General features: G+C 47.4%; 2 protein-coding genes across 3 annotated transcripts; one reads left to right on the top strand and one right to left on the bottom strand.

Annotated features, from left to right (window-relative positions):
* Nucleotides 1–5,826: 5,826 nt before the first annotated feature.
* On the bottom strand, nt 5,827–13,206 carry SS4 (starch synthase 4). 2 transcript variants are annotated; one of them, XM_048691048.2, is made up of 16 exons: nt 12,809–13,206; nt 12,570–12,684; nt 11,456–11,531; nt 10,426–11,353; nt 10,296–10,347; nt 9,444–9,566; nt 9,291–9,366; nt 9,027–9,211; nt 8,717–8,908; nt 8,556–8,624; nt 7,845–8,054; nt 7,376–7,501; nt 6,991–7,140; nt 6,672–6,733; nt 6,506–6,581; nt 5,827–6,407 (listed from the first exon to the last, which is right to left on the bottom strand). In XM_048691048.2, exons 1-16 carry the CDS (start codon nt 12,940–12,942, stop codon nt 6,237–6,239), a joined length of 2,745 nt encoding a protein of 914 aa, XP_048547005.2. In that variant the 5' UTR covers nt 12,943–13,206; the 3' UTR covers nt 5,827–6,236. The 2 variants fall into 2 exon arrangements, with proteins under 2 accessions (XP_048547005.2, XP_048547008.1); XM_048691051.2 differs by lacking the exons at nt 12,570–12,684; nt 12,809–13,206 and having other exon boundaries at nt 10,426–11,321; nt 11,401–11,531.
* Nucleotides 13,207–19,444: 6,238 nt separating this feature from the next.
* LOC125537684 (xylanase inhibitor protein 1-like) lies at nt 19,445–20,660 on the top strand. The gene has a single exon (XM_048701013.2). It carries the CDS (start codon nt 19,501–19,503, stop codon nt 20,401–20,403), a length of 903 nt encoding a protein of 300 aa, XP_048556970.1. The 5' UTR covers nt 19,445–19,500; the 3' UTR covers nt 20,404–20,660.
* The last annotated feature ends 299 nt before the right edge of the window (nt 20,661–20,959 follow it).

Consider the following 20,959-nt stretch of genomic DNA (forward strand, 5'->3'; position numbering starts at 1 on the left):
TGTGAGGACTCATTCACCAGATTGCAGATATACAAATCATAGGGACAACTTAGTGCTATACCTTAATCATATGTAATAATGTTGTCACTATCAATCCTCAGCTCTTTGCAAGAATTCATCAGAAAGACAAAAAAAAAAAAACAAAGCTCTTCGGTGTTTATTTAAGAGAAAAATATGTTTTTGGCCCCTCAAGTTACCAAAAAGTACAGACTTGGTCCCTCGGGTCTCAAAACCGGACAAGTTTTGTCCTAAACCAGATTTTGACCCCGTTGACCGGGTTTGATCGCCACAAAACCGCCCTATGAACAGTAAATCCGAGTTTAAAAAAAACTTCAAAAAAATCTGATTTTTTTTGTTCCAATATGCTTACATGCGCAAGGTGCGACCAAATTTTCGTGGTCTTTCGACACTCGAGGAGCTCGTGACAAAAAGAACAAAAATATCTGTCCGATGAATAGTAAATTCGAAAAATAAATAAATAAAATTCAAAAAATTCTGAATTTTTGGCGTCCAATATGGTTACATGCACAAGGTGCGACCAACGTGGATTTGAACTGGCAAACGTGGATCGAAGACCCTTTACTGAAGATACTCAAACAAAGCATTGATCTCTCTGTAGCAACATGAATACATGAATACCCCACAAGATCTAGGGTTTTCACGCGAACTGAGGTGGCCGGATCGGATCTCGTCGGAGATGTGGGACGCGGCGGCCGGAGTCGGAGAACAGCTCGCCGGCGAGGTCGTGGTCGCCGAACTTGGACGCCCGCGAGGTCGGTCGACGGAGGCGCGCGGGGGCGGCAGGCGCGGTCGGGCGTGGGATCCGCCGAGCTTAGTGCGGGACGGAGGCAAGCTCCGGCTCGGACCGGCGAGGGCGGGCGGTGCCCGGCGGAGGCGGTGAAGGGCGGCGCCGGCGGCGGGGAGGCGCGGGGCGCGCGGGCGCAGGCGGAGGAGAGCGGGGGCCGGGCGGCGGACGCAGCGGGTCTGCGGTGGCCGGCGATGGGCCCGGGCGGGCCGGCGGCACGGAAGGCGGCGGTGGACGCGTGGCAGCGCAGGAGTGGTGCGGGTGCGGTTTCGTCCGGCCGTGTCCGGCGGCGCGGAGAGAGTTTCGCTAGGGTTTCATCTGCGCGAGAAAAACGGAGAGGATCACATATTTATAGGTAGGAGGTGGTAGGAGTGTCCAAATGAGGTGCAGTTTTCGCCCACGCGATCGTGATCCGACGGCGGAGGGCATGGGATAGGTTTGGATGGGTTATTGGGCCACTTTAGAGGGGTGTTGGGCTGCAACACACACGAGGTCTTTACGGTTCCCCGGTTAACCGTTGGAGCATCAAACGGACTCCAAATGGCATGAAATTTGACAGACGGTCTACCGGTGGTGTACCAAGGCCGCTTGGCAATCTCAGTCCATTCTGAGAATGTTTAACACCCGCACACGAAAAGAGACAAAAAGGGGTGCCGGAGGACATAAGAGTGTCGGATTGCAAAATGAACAACGGGGAAAATGCTCGGGTGCATGAGACAAACACGTATGCAAATGAGATGCACATGATGGCATGATATGAAATGCATGACATGAACAAAATGCAAAACAAAGACAAGAACCCAACCACGAATCTCATAACTTAAAGCCGGAAATGGCAAGAATCGGAGTACAAATATGATAAATTACATCTGGGGTGTTACATTGTCGCATATCATTGTGGAGATGGATTGTAAGAAAGTGGTTCGGAAGCTTAGTGAGGATCGGAGAAGGAGGATTACTTGGCTCAAGGACATCTTTTACAAGCGCTAAAGGAGTCTATATATGAATCTGTTTCAGGATTGCTCAGTGAGATTTGCTCGTCGATCGCACTGCTAATACTGCCGCTCATATAACTTAGCTAAAGAAGGTCGATCGCCTGAATAAATAGTGTAAAACCTGGCTGGGACACCCACCAAGAGTGTGTTATTTCTGCTCTTGCTACGGCCTACGGATGTACCAGAACCTGGTTAATATAGCAGGTATATTTTCCTTTCTCAGAAAAAAAAAAACATCGACCCTGTTGAAGACCATCCGCCAAAAGCTACACACAACTATCCTGACAAACCTTGAGGAAGAGTCCGGCCACATAAAAAAGCCGTCATGACATCCTCAGTTCCGAGCGGGACACAACCCAACAAGAAGGAATCACTCTTCGACAATGCCTACAAAGAGAGAAAACACCCTCAAGCGCCATCATCACTCCCTTGAAGACTATGAGCATCTTCAGCCGTTGGCCTCCCAGGAGACGCACCAGCGCACCATGTGCTGGGGGTGTGATGCCTCTCAGTCACGGTACCCATGTTTTTTTAAAAAATTTTAATTCCGGCACAAACACGGCGTAAATTCAACTAAACTTCGGCGAGTTCGTACATATTTAAAATATTAAAAAAAACGCTACTAGGCTGCTCCTCGCCGTCTCCCTCGCCGCCCTTACAGTTCTACATGCCGAGGAGGCGGTAGAACCGTGTGTAGTCGCCGCCACCGTCGTCGTCGCCTCCTCCGCGGCCGCCGTCCCTGCTGCAACCCTTCCCCGGTTTGCGCGGCGTGTTGGACGGTCCGGGGGCGTCATCGTCGTCGTCGTTGTCGAGGATCACGACGCCGTGCTTGTCCTCGCGCCCACGTTTGCGGGCGGCTATCTCCTCCAAAGCCCGGTGCTGCCGAACCATCTCGTCGCGGAGGTAGTCGTCCCGCGCCCATCATAGGGCGTCTTCGTCGGAGAAGCCGCACCGGGCTATCTCCTCGTACTCCGCGGGGAGGCCGGGCTCCGGCTTCGGCCTGACGAGGACGAGGCGGACAGAGGCGGGGGCGGAGTCGTCAATGCGGACGCTGGAGCTGCAGGTGCGCGCGCTGACAGGCGTGTCCTGGGGCTCCGGCTTGACGGGGCGGAGGCAGGGAGAGTTGGATGAGCGGCCGGACGAGGAAGAGGACGCCACCGGGTCAATGCGCCTTGGCGTCCACGAGCTCCCACGCCGGCGAGAGATGGACGGGGGAGCGGGGTACTCCAGCCTCGGCGTGTTGCCGCCCTCGATGTACTCGAGGACGTCCTCCAGCGTGCGGTCGGGCATGCCCCACCATTGGCACCGACCTTCGGAGTTGAGCCTTTCAGAGGGCACGACGCCGTTGGTGGCCTCGAACTGCTCGGCGTGGCGGCGGCGGAAGTAGGGACCCTAGAGCGGGTTGTCGGGGACGTACCATGGACCTTCCCTCGCGGCCCGCAGCAGAGAGGCGCGGATACGCGCGATCTCCGCACGCCGCGCCGTCCCGGTGGACGGTGGTGGCACCGGGACCCGCCGGCGCTGATCCTCCATGACCCGGGCACCCGCATGTCCGGCAGGGCCGGGTACTCGGCCTCGAAGAGGAGCCGAGTTTCGTCCTCGTGAAGGTGGCGGCGGCCGAAGCCGTTCGCCGCCGCACCGTCGCCCGGGAAACGCTCGGCCATGCTTTGAACTGGAGACGCCGAGAGGAGAGGGAGGAAAGGGGGAGAAATGGCGCTGCGGCGGTGGAGACTCTGTGCGTGTCACCGGCACGCTGGGATCGGCTTATATAGGCGGAGGCGCCACGCGTACGCGTGGCGGGCGAGGGGACGCGCGTCGTCCGGTCACTGCGTCGCCCGTGAGGCATCAATGGAGGAGAATGACCGGCACGGCAACACGCGGGAGCTTTGGCATTGATTCGCCACGGGAAACGAGGCGATGAGGACGACGAAGCGGTGAGAAGAGAGACAAGTCGCTGACAAGGAGGGCCCGTGGTTGTTTCGCGTCAAAAACGATTCGCCCTGCGCCTCCGAGCGCCCCCCAGCGCATCGGGTTCGGGTTAGGTCCGCCAGCGTCAATTTCGGTCCGAGTCAATGGAAAATAGGTTCTTAAGAATGCGACTGGATCGATTTTTTAATGTCGACAACCAAAAAGTCGCCAGAGAGGTCTTGTTGAGAACGTGACTGTCTAAGGAGCTGTTTGATTTGGAGCCGTGCCCTGCCTTATCAAAAAATCGGTCGTTGACCAGGCTGGTGATGGGCGCATCAGAGCCAAAATATTGATGCGCCAGCACGCCAGGGCTTCCTCCTCTTCTTTTGCGTCAAATAGTTGGTAGGAACATGGAGGCCGATTCCTTTGCCTATTTTTTGACGCGCCATCCGCACCTATGATTTGGCAGGGGGAGCATCTGCAAGAACTCGAAATTATTAGTTGAGGACTACTCATTGCAAAGATCACTTCAATTTTTTAGGTTGTGAGCGTCATTTGTCGCAACCTGGAAGTTTTTTTTTTTCATAGATCCGTTTATTTAAAATGTTTTATCTCTTATACTGTGGATCTAAATCTCAAACCGCTTTTATTGCTGGATTCCTCGCATCAAGATCTTCAAAACTAGATTTCATGTTGATAGATTTTGATGAACTTTTTTTTTTACGAAAAAACCAGAGAAAAAAACCGGACGAAAAAACCAAAACGGAAGCACGGGTTTTTTCCCTTTCTGAAAGAGGCACGTCCGTGCCTCTCACGAAATCACAACCGTGCCTCTCGTGGAAGCAAAACCGTGACTCACAGAAATGAAAAAAAAGAAAACGCGTTTTTTTTCGTTTCCGAAGAGGCACGGCCATAACTCTCGCGAAAGCACACCTGTGCCTCTCGCGGAAACAAAACCATGACTTTCGCGAAAGGAAAAAAAATAGAAAACGCGTTTTTTTTTCGTTTCTGGGAGGCACAGCCGTGACTCGCGAAAGCACAATCATGCCTCTCGCGAAAGGAAAAAAAAAGAAAACACGTATTTTTCGTTTCCGAGAGGCATGACCATGACTCTCGCGAAAACACACCCGTGCCTCTCGCAGAAGCAAAACCGTGACACTCGCGAAAGGAAAAAAAACAGAAAACATGTTTTTTTTCGTTTCCAAGATGCACGGCCGTGACTCTCGCGAAAGCACACCCGTGCCTCTCGCAGAAGCAAAACCATGACCCTCGCGAAAGAAAAAAAAAACAGAAAACACGTTTTTTTTCTTTTCCGAGAGGCACGGCCGTGACTCTCGTGAAGCGAAAAAATGCGTTTTTTCACGCAAAAATATATTTTTTCAAATATTTTTTTGTCGAAAAGTTAAGGAGGACCAGTGGAAAACCAAAAGCGTTGCAAAACCCCAAAAAAACTGTTTAAATAGCCGAAAACGCGTGCGGAAAAATAAAAAAACAAAATTCGAAGGGAGCACCCAAAGCACAACACGTGGCAAATGGCTGAGAGCGCGTCAAGTGGCGCTAATCGTTGCGAGGCTCTCGAAGAAGCATTCGTTAACTGGTGGCTCCCGAACTTGTCGAAAAGCTAAGGAGGGCCAGTGGAAAACCAAAATGTCGAAAAAAACCCAAAAAACCATTTAATTAGCCGAAAACGCGTGCGAAAAAAATTCCGAAAAAAGCACCCAAAACGCAACACGTAATGAATGGCTGAGAACGCGCTAAATAACGCTGATTGCCGCGAGGCTTCCAAAGGAGCGCTCGTTAAATAATGGCTCCCGAAAGAACCAAGCAGCCTCTAAGCTTTCGCTAGAGCCTTGAGCCTCTCCGCTTAACGGGCCGATGGGAAGGAGCCCAGCCACTGGCTCCATCTGCACTTTGTAAGACGCCTGCGCGCAATGTCGTTACAACTTATTTGAAATTTCTCAAAAAAAAACTTATTTGAAAAAAAAAACAGTGGAATAGTGGCGAGTTAATGGCCCGAAAATGCTGTAACGTTTTCAAGGATTTTTTTAATATCTTTTTTTTCAAAGAAAAAAAGAAAATCAACGTATTTTTCTGAAAGATGGTTACGGTCCAGGCGTCTGAAATTCTTGCACCTCCCATCTCACGGACCATAAGATCTCTGCATAATACATACGACTCTGCAACCTGCACTGCACGTATACTGCTCCGTTGCAACCCCACAGGAAACTATACAGCCTACAATTTACACCAATATTATGCCAACAACAGTGCACGTACTACGATCTTGACGGCTCACGGTGGCTACTCTATTTTTAGCTCGTGTTCTGCCTTCAAGAAACTGCGCATATAACCAGTGATACACCGACACGCCCTTACCAGAAATGTGCGCCGAGAGCATGGAGCTTCCTATATGATTCTGTTTCCATGATCCCTCGATTTCGTCTAGTGCCGTTTGCATCATGAGGGCAGGGCCAGGGAGAGAGGGCACGGGGGCATCAGGGAACCAACTACCGTGTGTGTGTGCGCGCTCACGCCACCGCCCTCGCTCGAGCCACCGCCTTCTGGTAGATGTCCTCGTACTGCGAAGCCGAGGTGTCCCAGCTGAAATCGATCGTCATGTCTTTCTGCACAAGCTGTTTCCAGACCTCGGGCTTCCTCGTGTAGCAGTTGAACGCCCTCTCCATCGCGCTGCTTAGGCCCTGGCAAAATGAACGTCCAGATGAGTCGTGTTGTGCCCGCCAGAAACCATCGACTAGGGTTTTTCCCTTCCCGGGCTGTGCGCGCAAACAGGACCTACCTGTTCGTCGGCCTTGACAAATGTAAAGCCGTTCCGCACCTCCATGGGTATTGTTTCGTCGTCGAAGTCAAAGACACTGAAACCACAAAGCATGCCATTACACTTCTTACTTTGATTGGGTGTGACGAGTATGTTTGGAGGAACACTCGGTTGGTTCACTGTTTACCTGTCATTCAGCCCACCAGTTTTCCGAACAATCGGCACAGAACCATATCTCATGGCTATCATCTGCGCATAAGAAAGCATGTCAAAATTGCGCGTCAGAAGGCCACACATCAAATTGATGATAGAAGCAAAGGAGGCCAGACTCGCACTTGTTTAATTACTTCTAGGAAAGTGCCAGATGATCACGGCAACTGAAGCATATATTTCAGCAAGTGATACAAATTACGCGTCATACTAAACGATGTCAGCTTACTACATGTGTACCTAGTATAAACTAGGTGATATGCATTTATCATCAAGTATGGGAAGAAGCCACACACCTGAGTGAGGCCACATGGCTCAAATATAGAGGGAACAATGAACATGTCAGACGCAGCATATATGCAATGAGACAGCGCATCATCATACTTCAAAATCAGCCGGATATTGTTGTTGTTCTGAAAATGGTCTGCAATACCTTCAAACTCCCTCTGCAAACAAAACAAGAAGCAAGTATGTTCACCGTTCCAGAAATGGGCAAAAAAAGGTGCTTAATATAAAACAGACAAAAAATACACCATTCCAGACTCATGTTCCTTCGGTGATAAATAAACTGTTCATGAGGTACTGAAGTGTGGTTTTCTTCTGTTACTTTGGAGATTCATGTCTGATCAAAATATCTGCACAGATATATACTATGACATAAACTGCATGGCATAAACGCACCTGAATTTCTGGTACTGGACTTGAACCCAGAAGGACAAACTGTCCTCCTAATTCAGCTGTTTTGTAGATTGCATGCCTGATAAGATGTACACCCTTCTGAGCAACTAGCCTGGTAATGCAACCAACCTGCTTGAGAAAATTTCAGTTATTTAGTTTAACATTCAATATCAAGTTCCAAGACAAATGGAAGGAGGTGAATACACACAGCAGGGGATCAGAAAATGATATTAGCTAACTGAAGAAAACAATCGAAAAACGGAACTGCTGTAATTCATTTCAGACTACATGGGCCATGCCCCGATAAATGTGATGACAAACGATAGAACCATATAGCTAACAGACTACTCCACGAAGAAAATTGATGAGAATAAAGAGATGGAAAATGTTCAAATTCAAGCACAGGGTGAACCTTTATATATCCAGTTTACCAGTAATTGAGAACTGAGCTTAACAGCATCGACAATCGTACCAGTGGTTGTGAAGGATATGCAGAAGCCAGGTTTAGTTGCTCTCTGAGGGCTGCTTTATTGGCTGCCTTTCCCTGGAGATCCTTAGCATTATACTGGACCTTCAGATACCTATCTGTGGAAGGGTTCCATGTATCTGTGTCGATTCCATTAAGTATCCCAAGAAATTTCCTGGAATGTACTTTAAGTGTATCTTGGAGTCCACGCCCACCCTGGGAACCATAAGAGCATTATCAGCACACAAGAAATGGAAACGCTTTACATGCAAATTGAAACTACTAAAATGAAATTGCAGTTGAGAGGAAGATTAAGACAAGTTAAACTAATGGTAACTAGAAACACTAGGACCATTAGAGCCCTGTACGGATATGCATGCCACTATATCTTGATTTAGGGTATTCTCAAGTATCCAAGCTTTTTGTAGCATCTCTTTAGTGTCCAGTCCATGTAGAAACATGAATATGTCTGGCACTACTGATCAAACAAAGGTACAGCAATATGCGTGTTTGTTTCCCAGAGCTTGTGCGATTTCTTGCTATCCTCTTCCAGAAATGGTTGCCTCCAAAAATTAGCCATTTTGAGCAACATGCTTAGAAATTATCTATTTTTGCAGATGAATCTTATAAGTTGAAGGCTACTGGTGAGACCATGAAGGACGATTAAAAAGTAGCCAAAAAAAGTCTACATCACATACAAATCGTAAGAAATATTACCTCTGAGCGAACCTCTAGTGCATACGTTGGCGAGACAGTTGTCACGATGTTTGAATACACAACTGCTCCCTGAATAATATGAATAAACAATTGCATAATTGATACCATAGCTATGAGTTTGAGTTCCAAAACATATTGCTAAAGTTTGCCATAATTGATACCTTAACAGCATTTATTCTTCCATGCGAATTGTCCCGCATCCTGTCTGGTCTGTCTAGGTGCTCAACATCAAGGCCACACCATGCTAAATCACGAGCTGGAGCAGTTCCTTGATATTCAAAATTATGACAGGTGAAGCAAATTCTAGCTGAGTTGAAGCCTAGATTTGCATATACATCCCAATAAAGAGGTGCCTGGAGGTTAAATGTCAAAGGGTAACTTAGTACAATCAACTATGTAAATCAACCAAGAAAATAGATCAATGTCAAGTAGGCAATGAGTCAATGCTGTGAAATGATCTTTGACGCTTACAACAAATGCAGTTTGCCAGTCATGGCAGTGGATTATATCAACTTTCTTCCCAGATTGATAAAGTAATTCTAGTGCCGCACGGCTGAAGTACGAAAAACGTTTGAAGTCATCATGCTCTCCATAGTACTGAGCCCTCGAAAAGAACATCGCTGGATGCTGTGGCTCAATAAAGTAGACGGGTAGGCCTGCATATGCTAATTTAATTAGATTAATGCAGATTTAAATAAATTTTATACAGTGATACAACTAAGGGTTGCTTGTAACCTTCAACAGTCCCAGTCCAAATTTTGTTGTTGAACATATTTCCTTCGAAGTAGGACTGCACAAGAACATCTAAAACCTGCACAATCACATGATATCAATCTTACCCTAACAGAAGATCATACCAAAACATAGATAAGCAGCATTATGACATACCCTTAGATTGCTAACTTGGTCAACCTGCATGCAGTCGTATTTGGGAAGAATGATCTCTACTAGATGGCCTTTTTTCTGAAGTGCCTTCCCGAGACCAGATATCACATCTGCCAGGCCACCAACCTAAACAAGCATGCATATAAGAAATATAAAAGATGACTAATAGGATTCAAAATGATCAGAATGGACAAAAATCAGATTCCATAAGAATTAGTCATTGCATCAGCATCAGCATCAGTAGTTCAATAAATTTCTCAAGAAACAGATTAAAATGTAAAGCAGTTGGGGGAGATTGATCTACAACTTGTATGCACTATGCACATGATCAACAGACAAATATCTGCAGCCTTTAGACTTTCTTTTTTGCAGATAGTAACTTTGTTGAGACATGAAAGTCGATATTTCACCACCTTTGGTACAGCCAGAGTTTTATTTACTATTTCATGGCTGCACAATCAAAATTTATAAGCTAAAAAAGGGCATCCATACAGTTTTTTAACAGTAAAAAGCTACATCCATTCACAAAAAAAGAATGATAGCACACATTCAACATTGTCAGTTTTACCTCGGTTTGAATTAGCCCTTGGATCATCATGACCTGAACACAACTGAGGAGAACCATATATTTAAAATAGTGCTTTATTGTTACTTGTAAGATATGTGGATAGGCTCGAATTTATGTGAAACACTGGAAAACTTAATACTTTGTTAATTTACAGAATATTAGTGCTTAAAACAATGTTCTCTCTAAGCGTCCCTAGATAGTAGTCATACTAGGCAGTGAATTATCCAAATATCAAATAGAAGATTTTAAATGCACGCATGAAAGGCTGTATTAATACTAAAACTCACCTTCGCGACAGGAGCCATCTCTGCTGCTATGTGGGCAATGTGCAAACCAGAACTGCATTAATCAATAAAGATTACAGACTAACTAACTTCTATAAACATGTTTTCTCATTTAGCAAAGGAGAAAGTGTACCTAGTTCCTGGTAATGCCATCTTAAGTAAGTTGTCCATAACTTCCCTGTTTTCGGTACCTCTGTATGACAAGTATGCTTCCCGAAGACGACTGTCCCTTTTCTGAACCATTTCTCGCAACATACTTGCGTCATTGTAAGATATTTTCTTCTCCAGTAACCATCCATCAGTTAAAAGGGAAATTTTGCTCCATAGTTCCGAAGGCATGTTTCCTGTAAAATTCTCCAGTGATCTTTTCTCACTTTCCTCTATTAGTTTGCTAAGAGTATCGTGAAATTCCACTGTTGAGTGCTCATACAGTTCAATCTGAGAATGCATTTCACAATTACATGCTTGGAAGCGTTCTTCTACCAATTTGACTTTTTGCTGCAAAAGATCAACAAGAGAACAAGAGAACTTTGAAATATTTGCTGCTTGCAGTGAGGCCTCTAATTTGTCAAGCCTATCCTGCAGATCATGATTGTGGTCCAATATCACAGCAGCATGCTCTACTTGGTTTGCTGTGGTCTCAAGCAAGTCTTCCAATTTTTCTACTTTCTCCCACCAGGCATCCCTAGGACCAAGTTTCATCGTATCTGCTTGGGCGGCTATAAACCTAGACTCCAGCTCCCTAAGGGAAGCATCTAAAAGAGCACGCTCTTTCTCCAATTTGAATATACCCTCCTCTATCTCGGCAACCTCTATAAGCTTTGTTTTGAAAAATTCTATGTCCTCCTTCAGTAGAATGTTCTCTTCCTTTAGAATACCAAGCTCCAATGCTAGTGGAGAGTCACTGAAATTCCCTTCACTTGAAAGCTTATGTTGTTCATCTGTTTCTGACAACCTCGTCTCTAAAATGTTTATCTTTCTCTGCAAGGCCTCCTTTTCTTTAAGAACTTTATCAGCATGTTCCATTGCCTGAAGACGAGCTTGATTCAAAAGAAGTATATCTAAAAAAATCAATTTGCAATTCAGTGGTTGTTATGTGCATACTTACAACTCTATGCATTTTAGGAAACTGTATGGATATTCAAAAGGAAGGAATCCCCTACTCTTCTCGGTGTTCTGTATCATTCCTACCAAATCTTCCAGCTTAAGGTTTGATATGCCATCTCCATCATTGTATTTCTGTGGGGAAAATCACAAAACCTAGAAATTCTTAAAAGTAACAACAGTAACTAATATGAGCAAATTTAAAAGTGATTATATTTCAGGGTAAAATTGATCGAATGTTAACTTTGTTTAACTGTTGTATGCTGTATTTCTCAATGAAATAGGGCTTGGCTGCCATTTGGTTTAAAATATAGATGTCAATGCCAACTTTGCACCTTTATCTAATAACTATTGATTATTGAAGTAATAAAATGATGATGCATTTCGCTTCAGTTTAACAAAAACAGAATTTAAGATCTTTTTAAAATGTTCACACCAAGTAACCTCTCAGCCTGATAGATCTAACAGGTAAATTGCTGGACCTACACGAAAACACAATAGAACTATCTCATGATGAACAGTTGTAACTTGTAACCAATGATTCACAAGTAATTGCTACACTTACAGGATTTACTTTTGCTGTATTGAAAAGACATATTAAAATAAGCATATAACATTTTCAATGTTATTTACATTTTTACAAGGGCATCGGTTGAACTCATACATCAGTTTATATAGAGCAAATACAATAGTAGTGTCCCAACTCTACTTTAACGGCCTCCACATCCCAATTAATGTGTTGCAATACGGAATACAGCACTAATTATGGAACGCCAAACAAATACACAGATATGAGGAAGTATTTGAGGGGAAATACCTTACGACAGCAAAAAAGATTGTTTTTACTCGTATGAATAGAACATTATACGACCCATGATTAGCTGGCAATATAGCTTAAAATTAGATTTTCTTGGCCATCTTGAATTACGAGCGAAATTTACTTGGAAGCCAGTAGATGCAAGTTAGTAGATTCAGAAACTGATTTAAATTCATACATCTATGTTAAAACAAGGTGGAAATACATATGAGCAAGTTATTGCCTTTCAGTGGCAGCCAAGCCCCAGATTTGCTTTGTGGAAAAGAAGAATCGGCATCTACTGTCGCGTCACTCCGCGTGCTGACAAAAAAATTTGGAAAGATATAGATTGCTAGTAGAAAGCATGATGCACATACCCTTTGCCGTTCATTTTCAGCGGAAACCGACGCCTCGTCGCTCCGCACATTGGCCCTGTTGTTATAAAGGGGGTCGGCGCCGGTTGCGCTCTTGTGAGGGCGCTGCGCGGCCGCCCTGGAAAGCCAGCCAACAAAAGTCAGATTCCGACTCCTTGACATATTCGTAGAATCCAGGAATGGCAGCGGCATGTATACATCTGACCAGCGAAGCGGCCGAATTAGGGGGGCTGGAGACGAACCTGAGGCTGCGGTGGCGCGTGCGGGAGGCGAGGGCGAGGCGGCGGCGGGAGCGGCCGTCGGGCGGGGAAGGGGCGGGGCAGCGCGGGGACAGGAGGGCGGTCGCCTCGACGCCCGCCGCCGCGGAGCACGCCATGGGGAATAGGGAGAGGCAGGGCGACTGGTGGGGCGAGGGGAGCTTGAAGCGGGCGGCGGGCTGGAAAGCGGCGGGGAGTGGAGTGGGGCTGAAGAGTGGTGGCGGTGGCGGTGACCGGGGGCCAGCGCGTGGCGTGTCTCGTGCTCCGCGCGCGGGCGAGGCGGGGGCGGAGGCGGAGGAGGAGGGCCGTGCGAATTGGGGCCCCGCCGCGCAGCCGGGCGTGGCACGGTGCCATTCGTCGGGCAAGCGGCCAGCGGAGGGGAGTGTGTGGGAAGGGAACGGACGGTGGAGCTTGATTTGTTTGGTACTACTAGTACAGGGTGCGCCCGTGCCGGCTCGAGAGGAGAGAGGCCGGTGAGCACGGCCGCAACAGAAAAGTCGGTACAGGGTGCCACCAGCAGTGTTGAGGGTGGGTCAAGTCTAAAAAAAACCTTAAACTCATACACCCTGTCAAAAATGAACCCTAATAGCCTCTTAATCCCTGAAATGGGCACAACTCCGGTCAAACTCGACCCCTGACCTGTTTGACGCACCGGGGAAATATTGATCCCGACCGGGATAAGAGGCTATTCTCGCTGACATCTATGTCCCGGCTGTCATATTTATCTTCATCCACCGACCAGCCACGACAACGACCCATAGCCGCCACAGCAGTCTTCGTGCGCCCATAAGAATCTTGTTCCTCACACATTGCTCGGACGCAGAGAACAACGGCCTCGGACGCACGGTACCCTCCTGAGTTCGCCACCAGCGACAAGTGGCTGGCTATGTCAGCCCGTAGTTTTTGAGCCGAGCCTCAACGGCCCCGTCGAGCAGTATGTTCCTGCTTTTGGTTTTCCCGTGCGCGAGATTGGGCGTCATGGGAATCCCGTCTCGCTTTCACGGGCATGACGCTGCCGCCGTTGTGCTGCAGTCGCCTTTGTTGTCGCTGTGGATGTTCTGCCAGACTGCCACGACGAAGCGTCCTTCCCACGGCTACGTTTTGGTTGGGCGTTTCAAGTACATGCCTCGAGTAGCAGAATCGATCGTTGCAGCCGTTCTACACACACGAGTACATAAAAACATGCTGCAGAAGGCTCTTGTATTATTGCATCGGGCCATCGGCAGCTCACCATCAGCCGGATGGACAGTCAGTGCATCTGCAGTGCATGCTTGCGTGTGAATACATGGACGCAAGAGACACCACCTTGTACGCCGTGCTGTAGCCACCATTGCTGAGCATCTCCGCGGGCACGCGCAGCAGTTCCTCCTGGCTTGAACCGGTTCCGTCCCTGGTCCTAAAGAATTATGGCACACGCTTGCCTCCTCCCCAGCTCCCCAGCTTCGCCATTTGCTCCTCCCGTAGCCACCAACATTCCGTTGAACAGTTGGTGTGCGCGCACTCTCCTGCAGCTCACCTCGCCTCCGACCTCGCTCCAACCGCCCTTGTGGATTCCAGCGACTCTCCGCCATATCGCGTTAATGGAGGAGCTCCAGTCATCCCCTCTCCCTCTATTTCTCCCTCCAATGCTCGCTCTAGATAGCTGCTCTGCGCCGGTGCTCGCCACCGCCAGGCCTAACGCATGCATGCCGCTCACCGGCGCCAGGTCGACGGCGCGAACGGAGACAAGACAAGCGCCCATGCATCCATTTCTCTCGTCCTTCTTCCCTGCGAGACACGCCCGGACCTCCCCATCGCTCCGCTGCCCCACCTCACTGTTCTGAACGAATACCGCACTCTTGCGGAGAGAGATAAAAATTATGGGAAAGAAGATGGATATGACATACGGACCCATGCAGTGAGTGAGAGTAGAGAGTGATCCCGCCCGGGATCATTATTTTCCTAGCATGACAAACTAGTCGAGGCGGGTTTAGGGTTGAGATAGGCCAAGATCATACACCACAGGGTGTAGATTTCAGGGATTGAATGTTAGGGTTTGATTCCGCCGAGCAGTATGAATTCAAGGTTTAAATCAGACTTTACTCATTGGGGGTAGGTTGTAGTCAATGAATTCTAGTCACAACATCTCCAACAGATAATGTATAAATAATAACCTTTTACATCATGATGGATGGTCTAAAACGGTGCTTTAACATATGATGTTGATTAAAAAAATTACTCCAGATTTGCTCTAAGTGTAAAATAGGACACTTGGTGATGCAAATTTGCATCACTTGTGCCTCTCGAATAAAATCCGAGCAGTCGCGCGTGCAACTGTGGCGCCTGACCACCCTCTTGTCATCACCCACTGCCGCCGGTCCCCATGGACTCCTCCTCCGACCCTGCGGCCGCCAAAGCCGCTTCGGTGATGGTCGCCTCTACATCTGCCGCCAGTCCAGACGTCGTCGTCGCCGCCATGCCTCCCCCAAAATGCACGACATATTTGCAGCCCCTCGTCCCGCTGTCGTTGTCGAACTGGAACCATCGACGAGGAAGAAGGTAGCCACGACAAAACCACGGCGCGACCCCGCCGCGGCTTCGTCCCGGGCGAAGAAGACGACGAAGGCCACCACGGCGGCGACTGCTTCATCTTCATCACCAATGTCGCCGGCCTGCTACTCGATGTGCACTAGCTTTGTCGCGGGTGTCGCCGGAGACAGCAGAATTGTAGAGCAGCTCTCGTGCGGCTGATGTATTTTACATCCCCTATTGGAGCACTAGCTATTTTACATCATCTCTTGGAGTTGGAAGCCTTTTGGTGATATAAAAATGCACTTTTAGATGATGTATATTTTACTCGAACCATAATTTGATGATGTAAAATACGACATCTACTGGACATGTTCTTGGGGTGCAACCGTGCAAGTGGAAGTTTGAGTGTTTTTTACAAATAAGGCTTTGGATTTATGTTATAAAGTTTCAACAGTAGAAGACATCTCAAAAAACAAGGAAAATACAACTAGGTTCTCATAGAGCCATATCAACTCATTTCTAGCGCGAGACATGTGCGTCGTCGCTGTCACTTCATCGTTGAAGCCGGCCTGATATTATATTTTGTGGTCAAGATGTAGTCGCATTAAGGTCTAATTGGACCAACGCCTTGGAGAAAAGGCCAAGGTCTAATATACACAAGGCAGACATTCAAGGGAGAAACAACCATCCAATAGCAATTTCTCGCGTCAGGAAGACAATCAAGGGGAGAAAAGGAAGCCACAGTCTCGACGCGGCCACAAAAACAGCTAGGGGGACTTCACCCTAATACCCAAGGCTAGGCCTTCGGCCGTCGAAGTCGCTGCCTGCTGCAACACCACCACCACAAAGATCCCGAAGAAGAAGACCATTGCCAGTATTGGGGCTGGGTTACATGTCAGGGATCATACCTCAAATTTGATTAATGCAGATTGTTCTTTCAATGTGAGTCAATGTTGTTGGAAATTACGCACTTGTAGACTAAAACTGTAGCAAAAACAAAGTAATCTTAGCACCACTAATGAACTAACTCCAAGGGTCGTTGCTCAGTCACGGAATCCAAAACTTGGGACAAAATGGAGTAAGTTCTACCAAACAAAGCTTAGGATGAAACTTAAATTCTTTATGTAAGTCTTGTCAGTGCAACGCTGCACATCAGACATCCATCTCAAGTGTCTTGTGCTAGGCGAAAATACAAAGAATGGTAGCAGAAAATCGGTAGAGATGAACACCAAATTTTTACATGAAAACTCCCCAAGTTGAGGGATAAGCCATGGTCCAAAGCATCCAAATCTTCTTCCAGTATAATTAAATGGTGGGATACAACAAGTTTCTTCTCTAGATAGTACGTACTAGAAGCTCTCATACATCAAGATCTGACGATATTGGATAAACACAATAAAATTTGATGCTCAAGAGTTAGGGATTGAATCTGTCTCACCAAAGATGATGGAATCATAACTTGAAAGAGACAAGATGATGAATCTGAACCGTCCCAACCTTGGGGAGGAGCTCCCTTTGCTTGCGAGCTTTGCTACACCTACATAAAGATACTTACATAACTTACTAATTAGCTGACCTGGCCTGATTTGGTTGGAAGAAAAAAAAGGCCTTACCCAGGCCCACCCTATTCAAGGGGTCGGGGTGATTAGTTGAGGAAGGAAAGAATATGTAATATGTTATGTAGATCTAGCATTTCGGCTTTGCTTGCTTATAAGATCTTAATCCAATCTTCCTCTCTTTTGGTTTTATTTTCTTCTTCTCCAATTGAGGCTAACCTGGTTTTCGTCACTTGTGTTAGTTGTGGCTGGATGGAGGATAAGACATCACATCCTCTCACCTGCAAAGACCAAGATGATCCTAGATCATAACCCTAATTTGTAATGGGCTTTGCGGCATTTGTTGGGCTGCCTAAAAGACTTCATTAGTCACCTCCTCACAACCCACATGAGGAGGATATCGTTGCAAATGTTCTGATCAATAGCGAGGACTAGGATGAGTTGGTCAACATTAAATCTGCACGACTACACTCACTAGTAGACGTGGTATGAGCCCGTGTCCAGCAACCTATGCAACCCACATAACAAAGTAACTCTTAACATGACCACATTGTAAGTAACTCCTGGTTTCGCAAATTGTCATATACAAAATTCAAGCCAAACATATTGAAAAATAAGCTATAAATCGGGGGCTAGAGTTCCGAACCAAATAGAGAAAATGCGATAGCAATTCGTAAAATGCAACCCATTGGATCTAGATCGGGTGCCTTTGGGGGTGTTCGCTGGGATCTCACCCCTGCAACCGTTCGCCATATAGTTTTAACGTAAAAATCGTACTCCTGCAATAAAAATATCGTTATCCAGCAGCTGTCTTTTTGCCGGAACAGGGGAATGTAGTACCATTAACTTGGCAGCTTAAGGGGTTGTTTGGATAGCAAATATTAGACGTTGGTTTATAGAAAACGAGTTTTTAGCTGATTTTTAGCAAAACCAGTTTTACTATCATTTTGGTTAAGAATGAGTTTGTATAAGACTACGTTTGGCTTGGAAAGTGTGTTTGTCAGTTCCTTATTCGATAATGATTCAGAGTACCATTCCTATTCTGCGGTGAGCTTCTTATTTTCCCGTCACATTCCGTCGAGGTACGCAAATCAAAAATGCTAGACATACAAAGATTTACAAGCTTTTACAAACTCTTTCCGTCTAACAACCAATCACAAACCTCTCCCCCCTGATTTTCAGGGGGATGGGTCGTCCCGCTCACTTGTTGACCAATAAAAACAAACTCATCTGTAAAAGTTTGTAAATTGTTTGTACGTGTAGCATTGCCGGTATGTAAATATAGGAGAGTTGATTCATCGATCTCGCCGGACAGCCGTGTACACGTTCATGTAGAAGCTAGCTACTGAGGAAAGCGCTGGATCAATTCGATCCGCCTGCTGCTGGACGCACGAAATTACGGCCGTGAACACGCACACAGATGTAGAACCTTGCTGCCTAGAGTGATGGCTGGATCAATTCTATCGGCCGGCTGCAGAACGTAATGACAAGACGGACAGCGCAGAAGAAGCGGGCGGGTGGCGGCCGGCGGCTAGAGGATGACGGCGTCGAGGTGTGGCACACTAGTGAGAGCCCATCGAGGCTGTCGCCGGTCACCGACACATCTGCAGATTCTAATTCTTTGACTGATGAACGTGCCCACAAGGATCAGCGAGAGAGATATACGCGTTTATAGAAAAATGACTAATAGTCGTTTTTGTATAAACCTGAAATTCCAGGTTTATAGGAATCCAGTTTTGCATATCCGTGGATTAGTTAGACGAGCCAAACGTGGTTTTAGTCTGTTAAACAGTTTTTCTGTTTTATATAGAACCGATTCTCTATATTTCATCTATCCAAACAACCCCTAAATGTGAGCTGAACCTCCACCTCATGTCCAGATCCTTGGGCCTTGGCATATTTGGATTACGTGCTTCCTTTCTCCTTCCTTCTTTTCCTTCTCCCACCAAATATGCTTTTTGTGCGAGAGGCTCCCACCAAATATTCGTATGTACGTACGTCTTGACGCGAGATGTCTTCCATGGCTCCATGTTTTCATCCATCGAGCAGAGTCAGCGACTGCGCGCGGCACATAGGATGCAACCAAAATCCAGCTGAGGTTCGGACGACTTGCTTTCTGCGGTGCCTATTGTCGACCATGTCAGAACGAGCACTAGCTAGCTCGAGTGGTAATTAAGCTTCGCCGTTGTTCGGCTCGGCTCACAGTAGTCGCATTCTGGGTGCCTCAAGACCTCCTTACACAAGAAAAACCTCGGGTTCTTCCCCGCGGTTTAGCTAGCTAGCTGCCTCAATCCACATCTCCCTCCCACTCGAATGCAGATCTTTTACATGATCAACGATCTATACCTATATACTTCCTCCGTTTCTAAATATTTGTCTTTATAGAGGTTTTAACAAGTGACTACATTCGGAGCAAAATGAGTGAATGTATACTTTAAAATATGTCTAAATACATTCGTATATGGTAATCATTTGAAATTAAAAAAAACAAATATTTAGGAATGAAGGGAGTATATATTAGGCTCGATTGAGCTAATTCTCCACGCCAACGGGCAGAGCAAGCAATCAACCAACCAAGAGATCGAACTCGTCATATAGATCCATCTAGCAATGGCGCTAGCTCGCCGTCGGCCAGCCACCCTCCCAGTCTTTCTCAGCGCATTCCTCTACGCCGCAGCCTTCCTCGCTGGCCCGGCCGCGGCCATGGGAAAGACGGGCAACGTCTTCGTGTTCTGGGGCCGGAACAAGGACGAGGGCTCCCTCCGGGAGACCTGCGACACCGGAAGGTACACCTACACCACCGTCATCGTCTCCTTCCTCGACGTCTTCGGCCACGGCAGGTACCACCTCGACCTCTCCGGCTACGACGTCTCCGCCGTGGGCGCCGACATCAAGCAGTGTCAGTCCAACGGCATGTCCATATTCCTCTCCATCGGGGGCTTCGGCGGCCAGTACTCCCTGCCGAGGCGCAGGTCCGCGGCGGACGTGGCCGACTACCTCTGGAACGCCTACATGCTCGGCACGCGCGCGGGCGTCCACCGCCCGTTCGGCGACGCCTACGTCGACGGCATCAACTTCTTCATCGACGGTGCCGCCGGCGCGCGGCCCGAAAACTACGACGAGCTGGCCAGGCGGCTATGGGACTACAACAAGGGCTACCGTGCCAGGACGCCGGTGCAGCTGTCGGCGACGCCGCGGTGCGGGTACCCGGACAGGCGCGTGGAGCGGGCGCTCGCCACGGGGCTCTTCAACCGGATCTTCGTCAGGTTCTACGACGACCCCCACTGCGCCGCTCACTTGGAGCAGGAGTGGGACAGGTGGACGGCGGCGCAACCGCACGCGCAGATCTACCTCGGCCTGCCGGCTTCGGAGCGGAAGGTCGGCTACGTGCACCCCAAGAACCTCCACGCTGTTATCTCGGTGGTGCAGAAGGCGGCCAACTACGGCGGCGTCGTGATCTGGGAGCGCTATGAGGACAAGCGAACCGGCTACAGCACCTACGCCATCCAATAGGCTTGAGTTGAGCCTCCTTCACGGACTACTCATCGTGTGAATTTGCTTATCTTACAAGTATGCAGTTGTCTGGGTTGTGCAGGAACAAAGTGAGATCTTTGTGTAGATCAGGATTAATAAGTACTCCCTCCGTTTCCTAACGTAACATGTTTTTTGAAAAGAAAGAAATATCTTATATTATAGTACGGAGAGACGGAGAGAGTATATAGATTATCTGCTGACTGTTGAGTCACTTTTGTTTCTTTGTCGTTTCAAATGGATTCTATGTGGATCTTTGGACCGCCTACACTTTCTTTACATATATATGGACCGTTATATTTGGCACACGTGTGGTGGATAGCAAAACTACCACACCACCAATCTTTATAGATAACTGACACATATAGAAGGCCTCGTTCCGCTCGAGCGTTTGAACTCGGCTCGATCTTAGGAGGCTTCCACCGATTTTTTTCCTCCCGATTTTTATTTTTAAAATGGTTTTTTCTCTCTTCCGGTTTTATGCTAGTTAATTTAGGTGGGAAGAAAAAGAAATAATAAAGTGTTGTCCATAGTATGA

Source organism: Triticum urartu, chromosome 1A, assembly GCF_056163025.1.
Source record: "Triticum urartu cultivar PI428250 chromosome 1A, HENAU_Tu73, whole genome shotgun sequence".
Lineage (NCBI taxonomy): Eukaryota > Viridiplantae > Streptophyta > Magnoliopsida > Poales > Poaceae > Triticum > Triticum urartu.

Bases quoted from the DNA above. Each gene is read 5' to 3' on its own strand.
- SS4 (XM_048691048.2), bottom strand. From the start codon at position 12,942: ATGGCGTGCTCCGCGGCGGCGGGCGTCGAGGCGACCGCCCTCCTGTCC. The intron at 9,567-10,295 runs GTGAGTTTTAGT...ATGCTTGTTTAG, and splicing joins AGATGGCTCCTGTCGCGAAG to GTTGGTGGCCTGGCAGATGT. The intron at 9,367-9,443 runs GTATGTCATAAT...GTGATTGTGCAG, and splicing joins ACCAAGTTAGCAATCTAAGG to GTTTTAGATGTTCTTGTGCA.
- LOC125537684 (XM_048701013.2), top strand. From the start codon at position 19,501: ATGGCGCTAGCTCGCCGTCGGCCAGCCACCCTCCCAGTCTTTCTCAGC.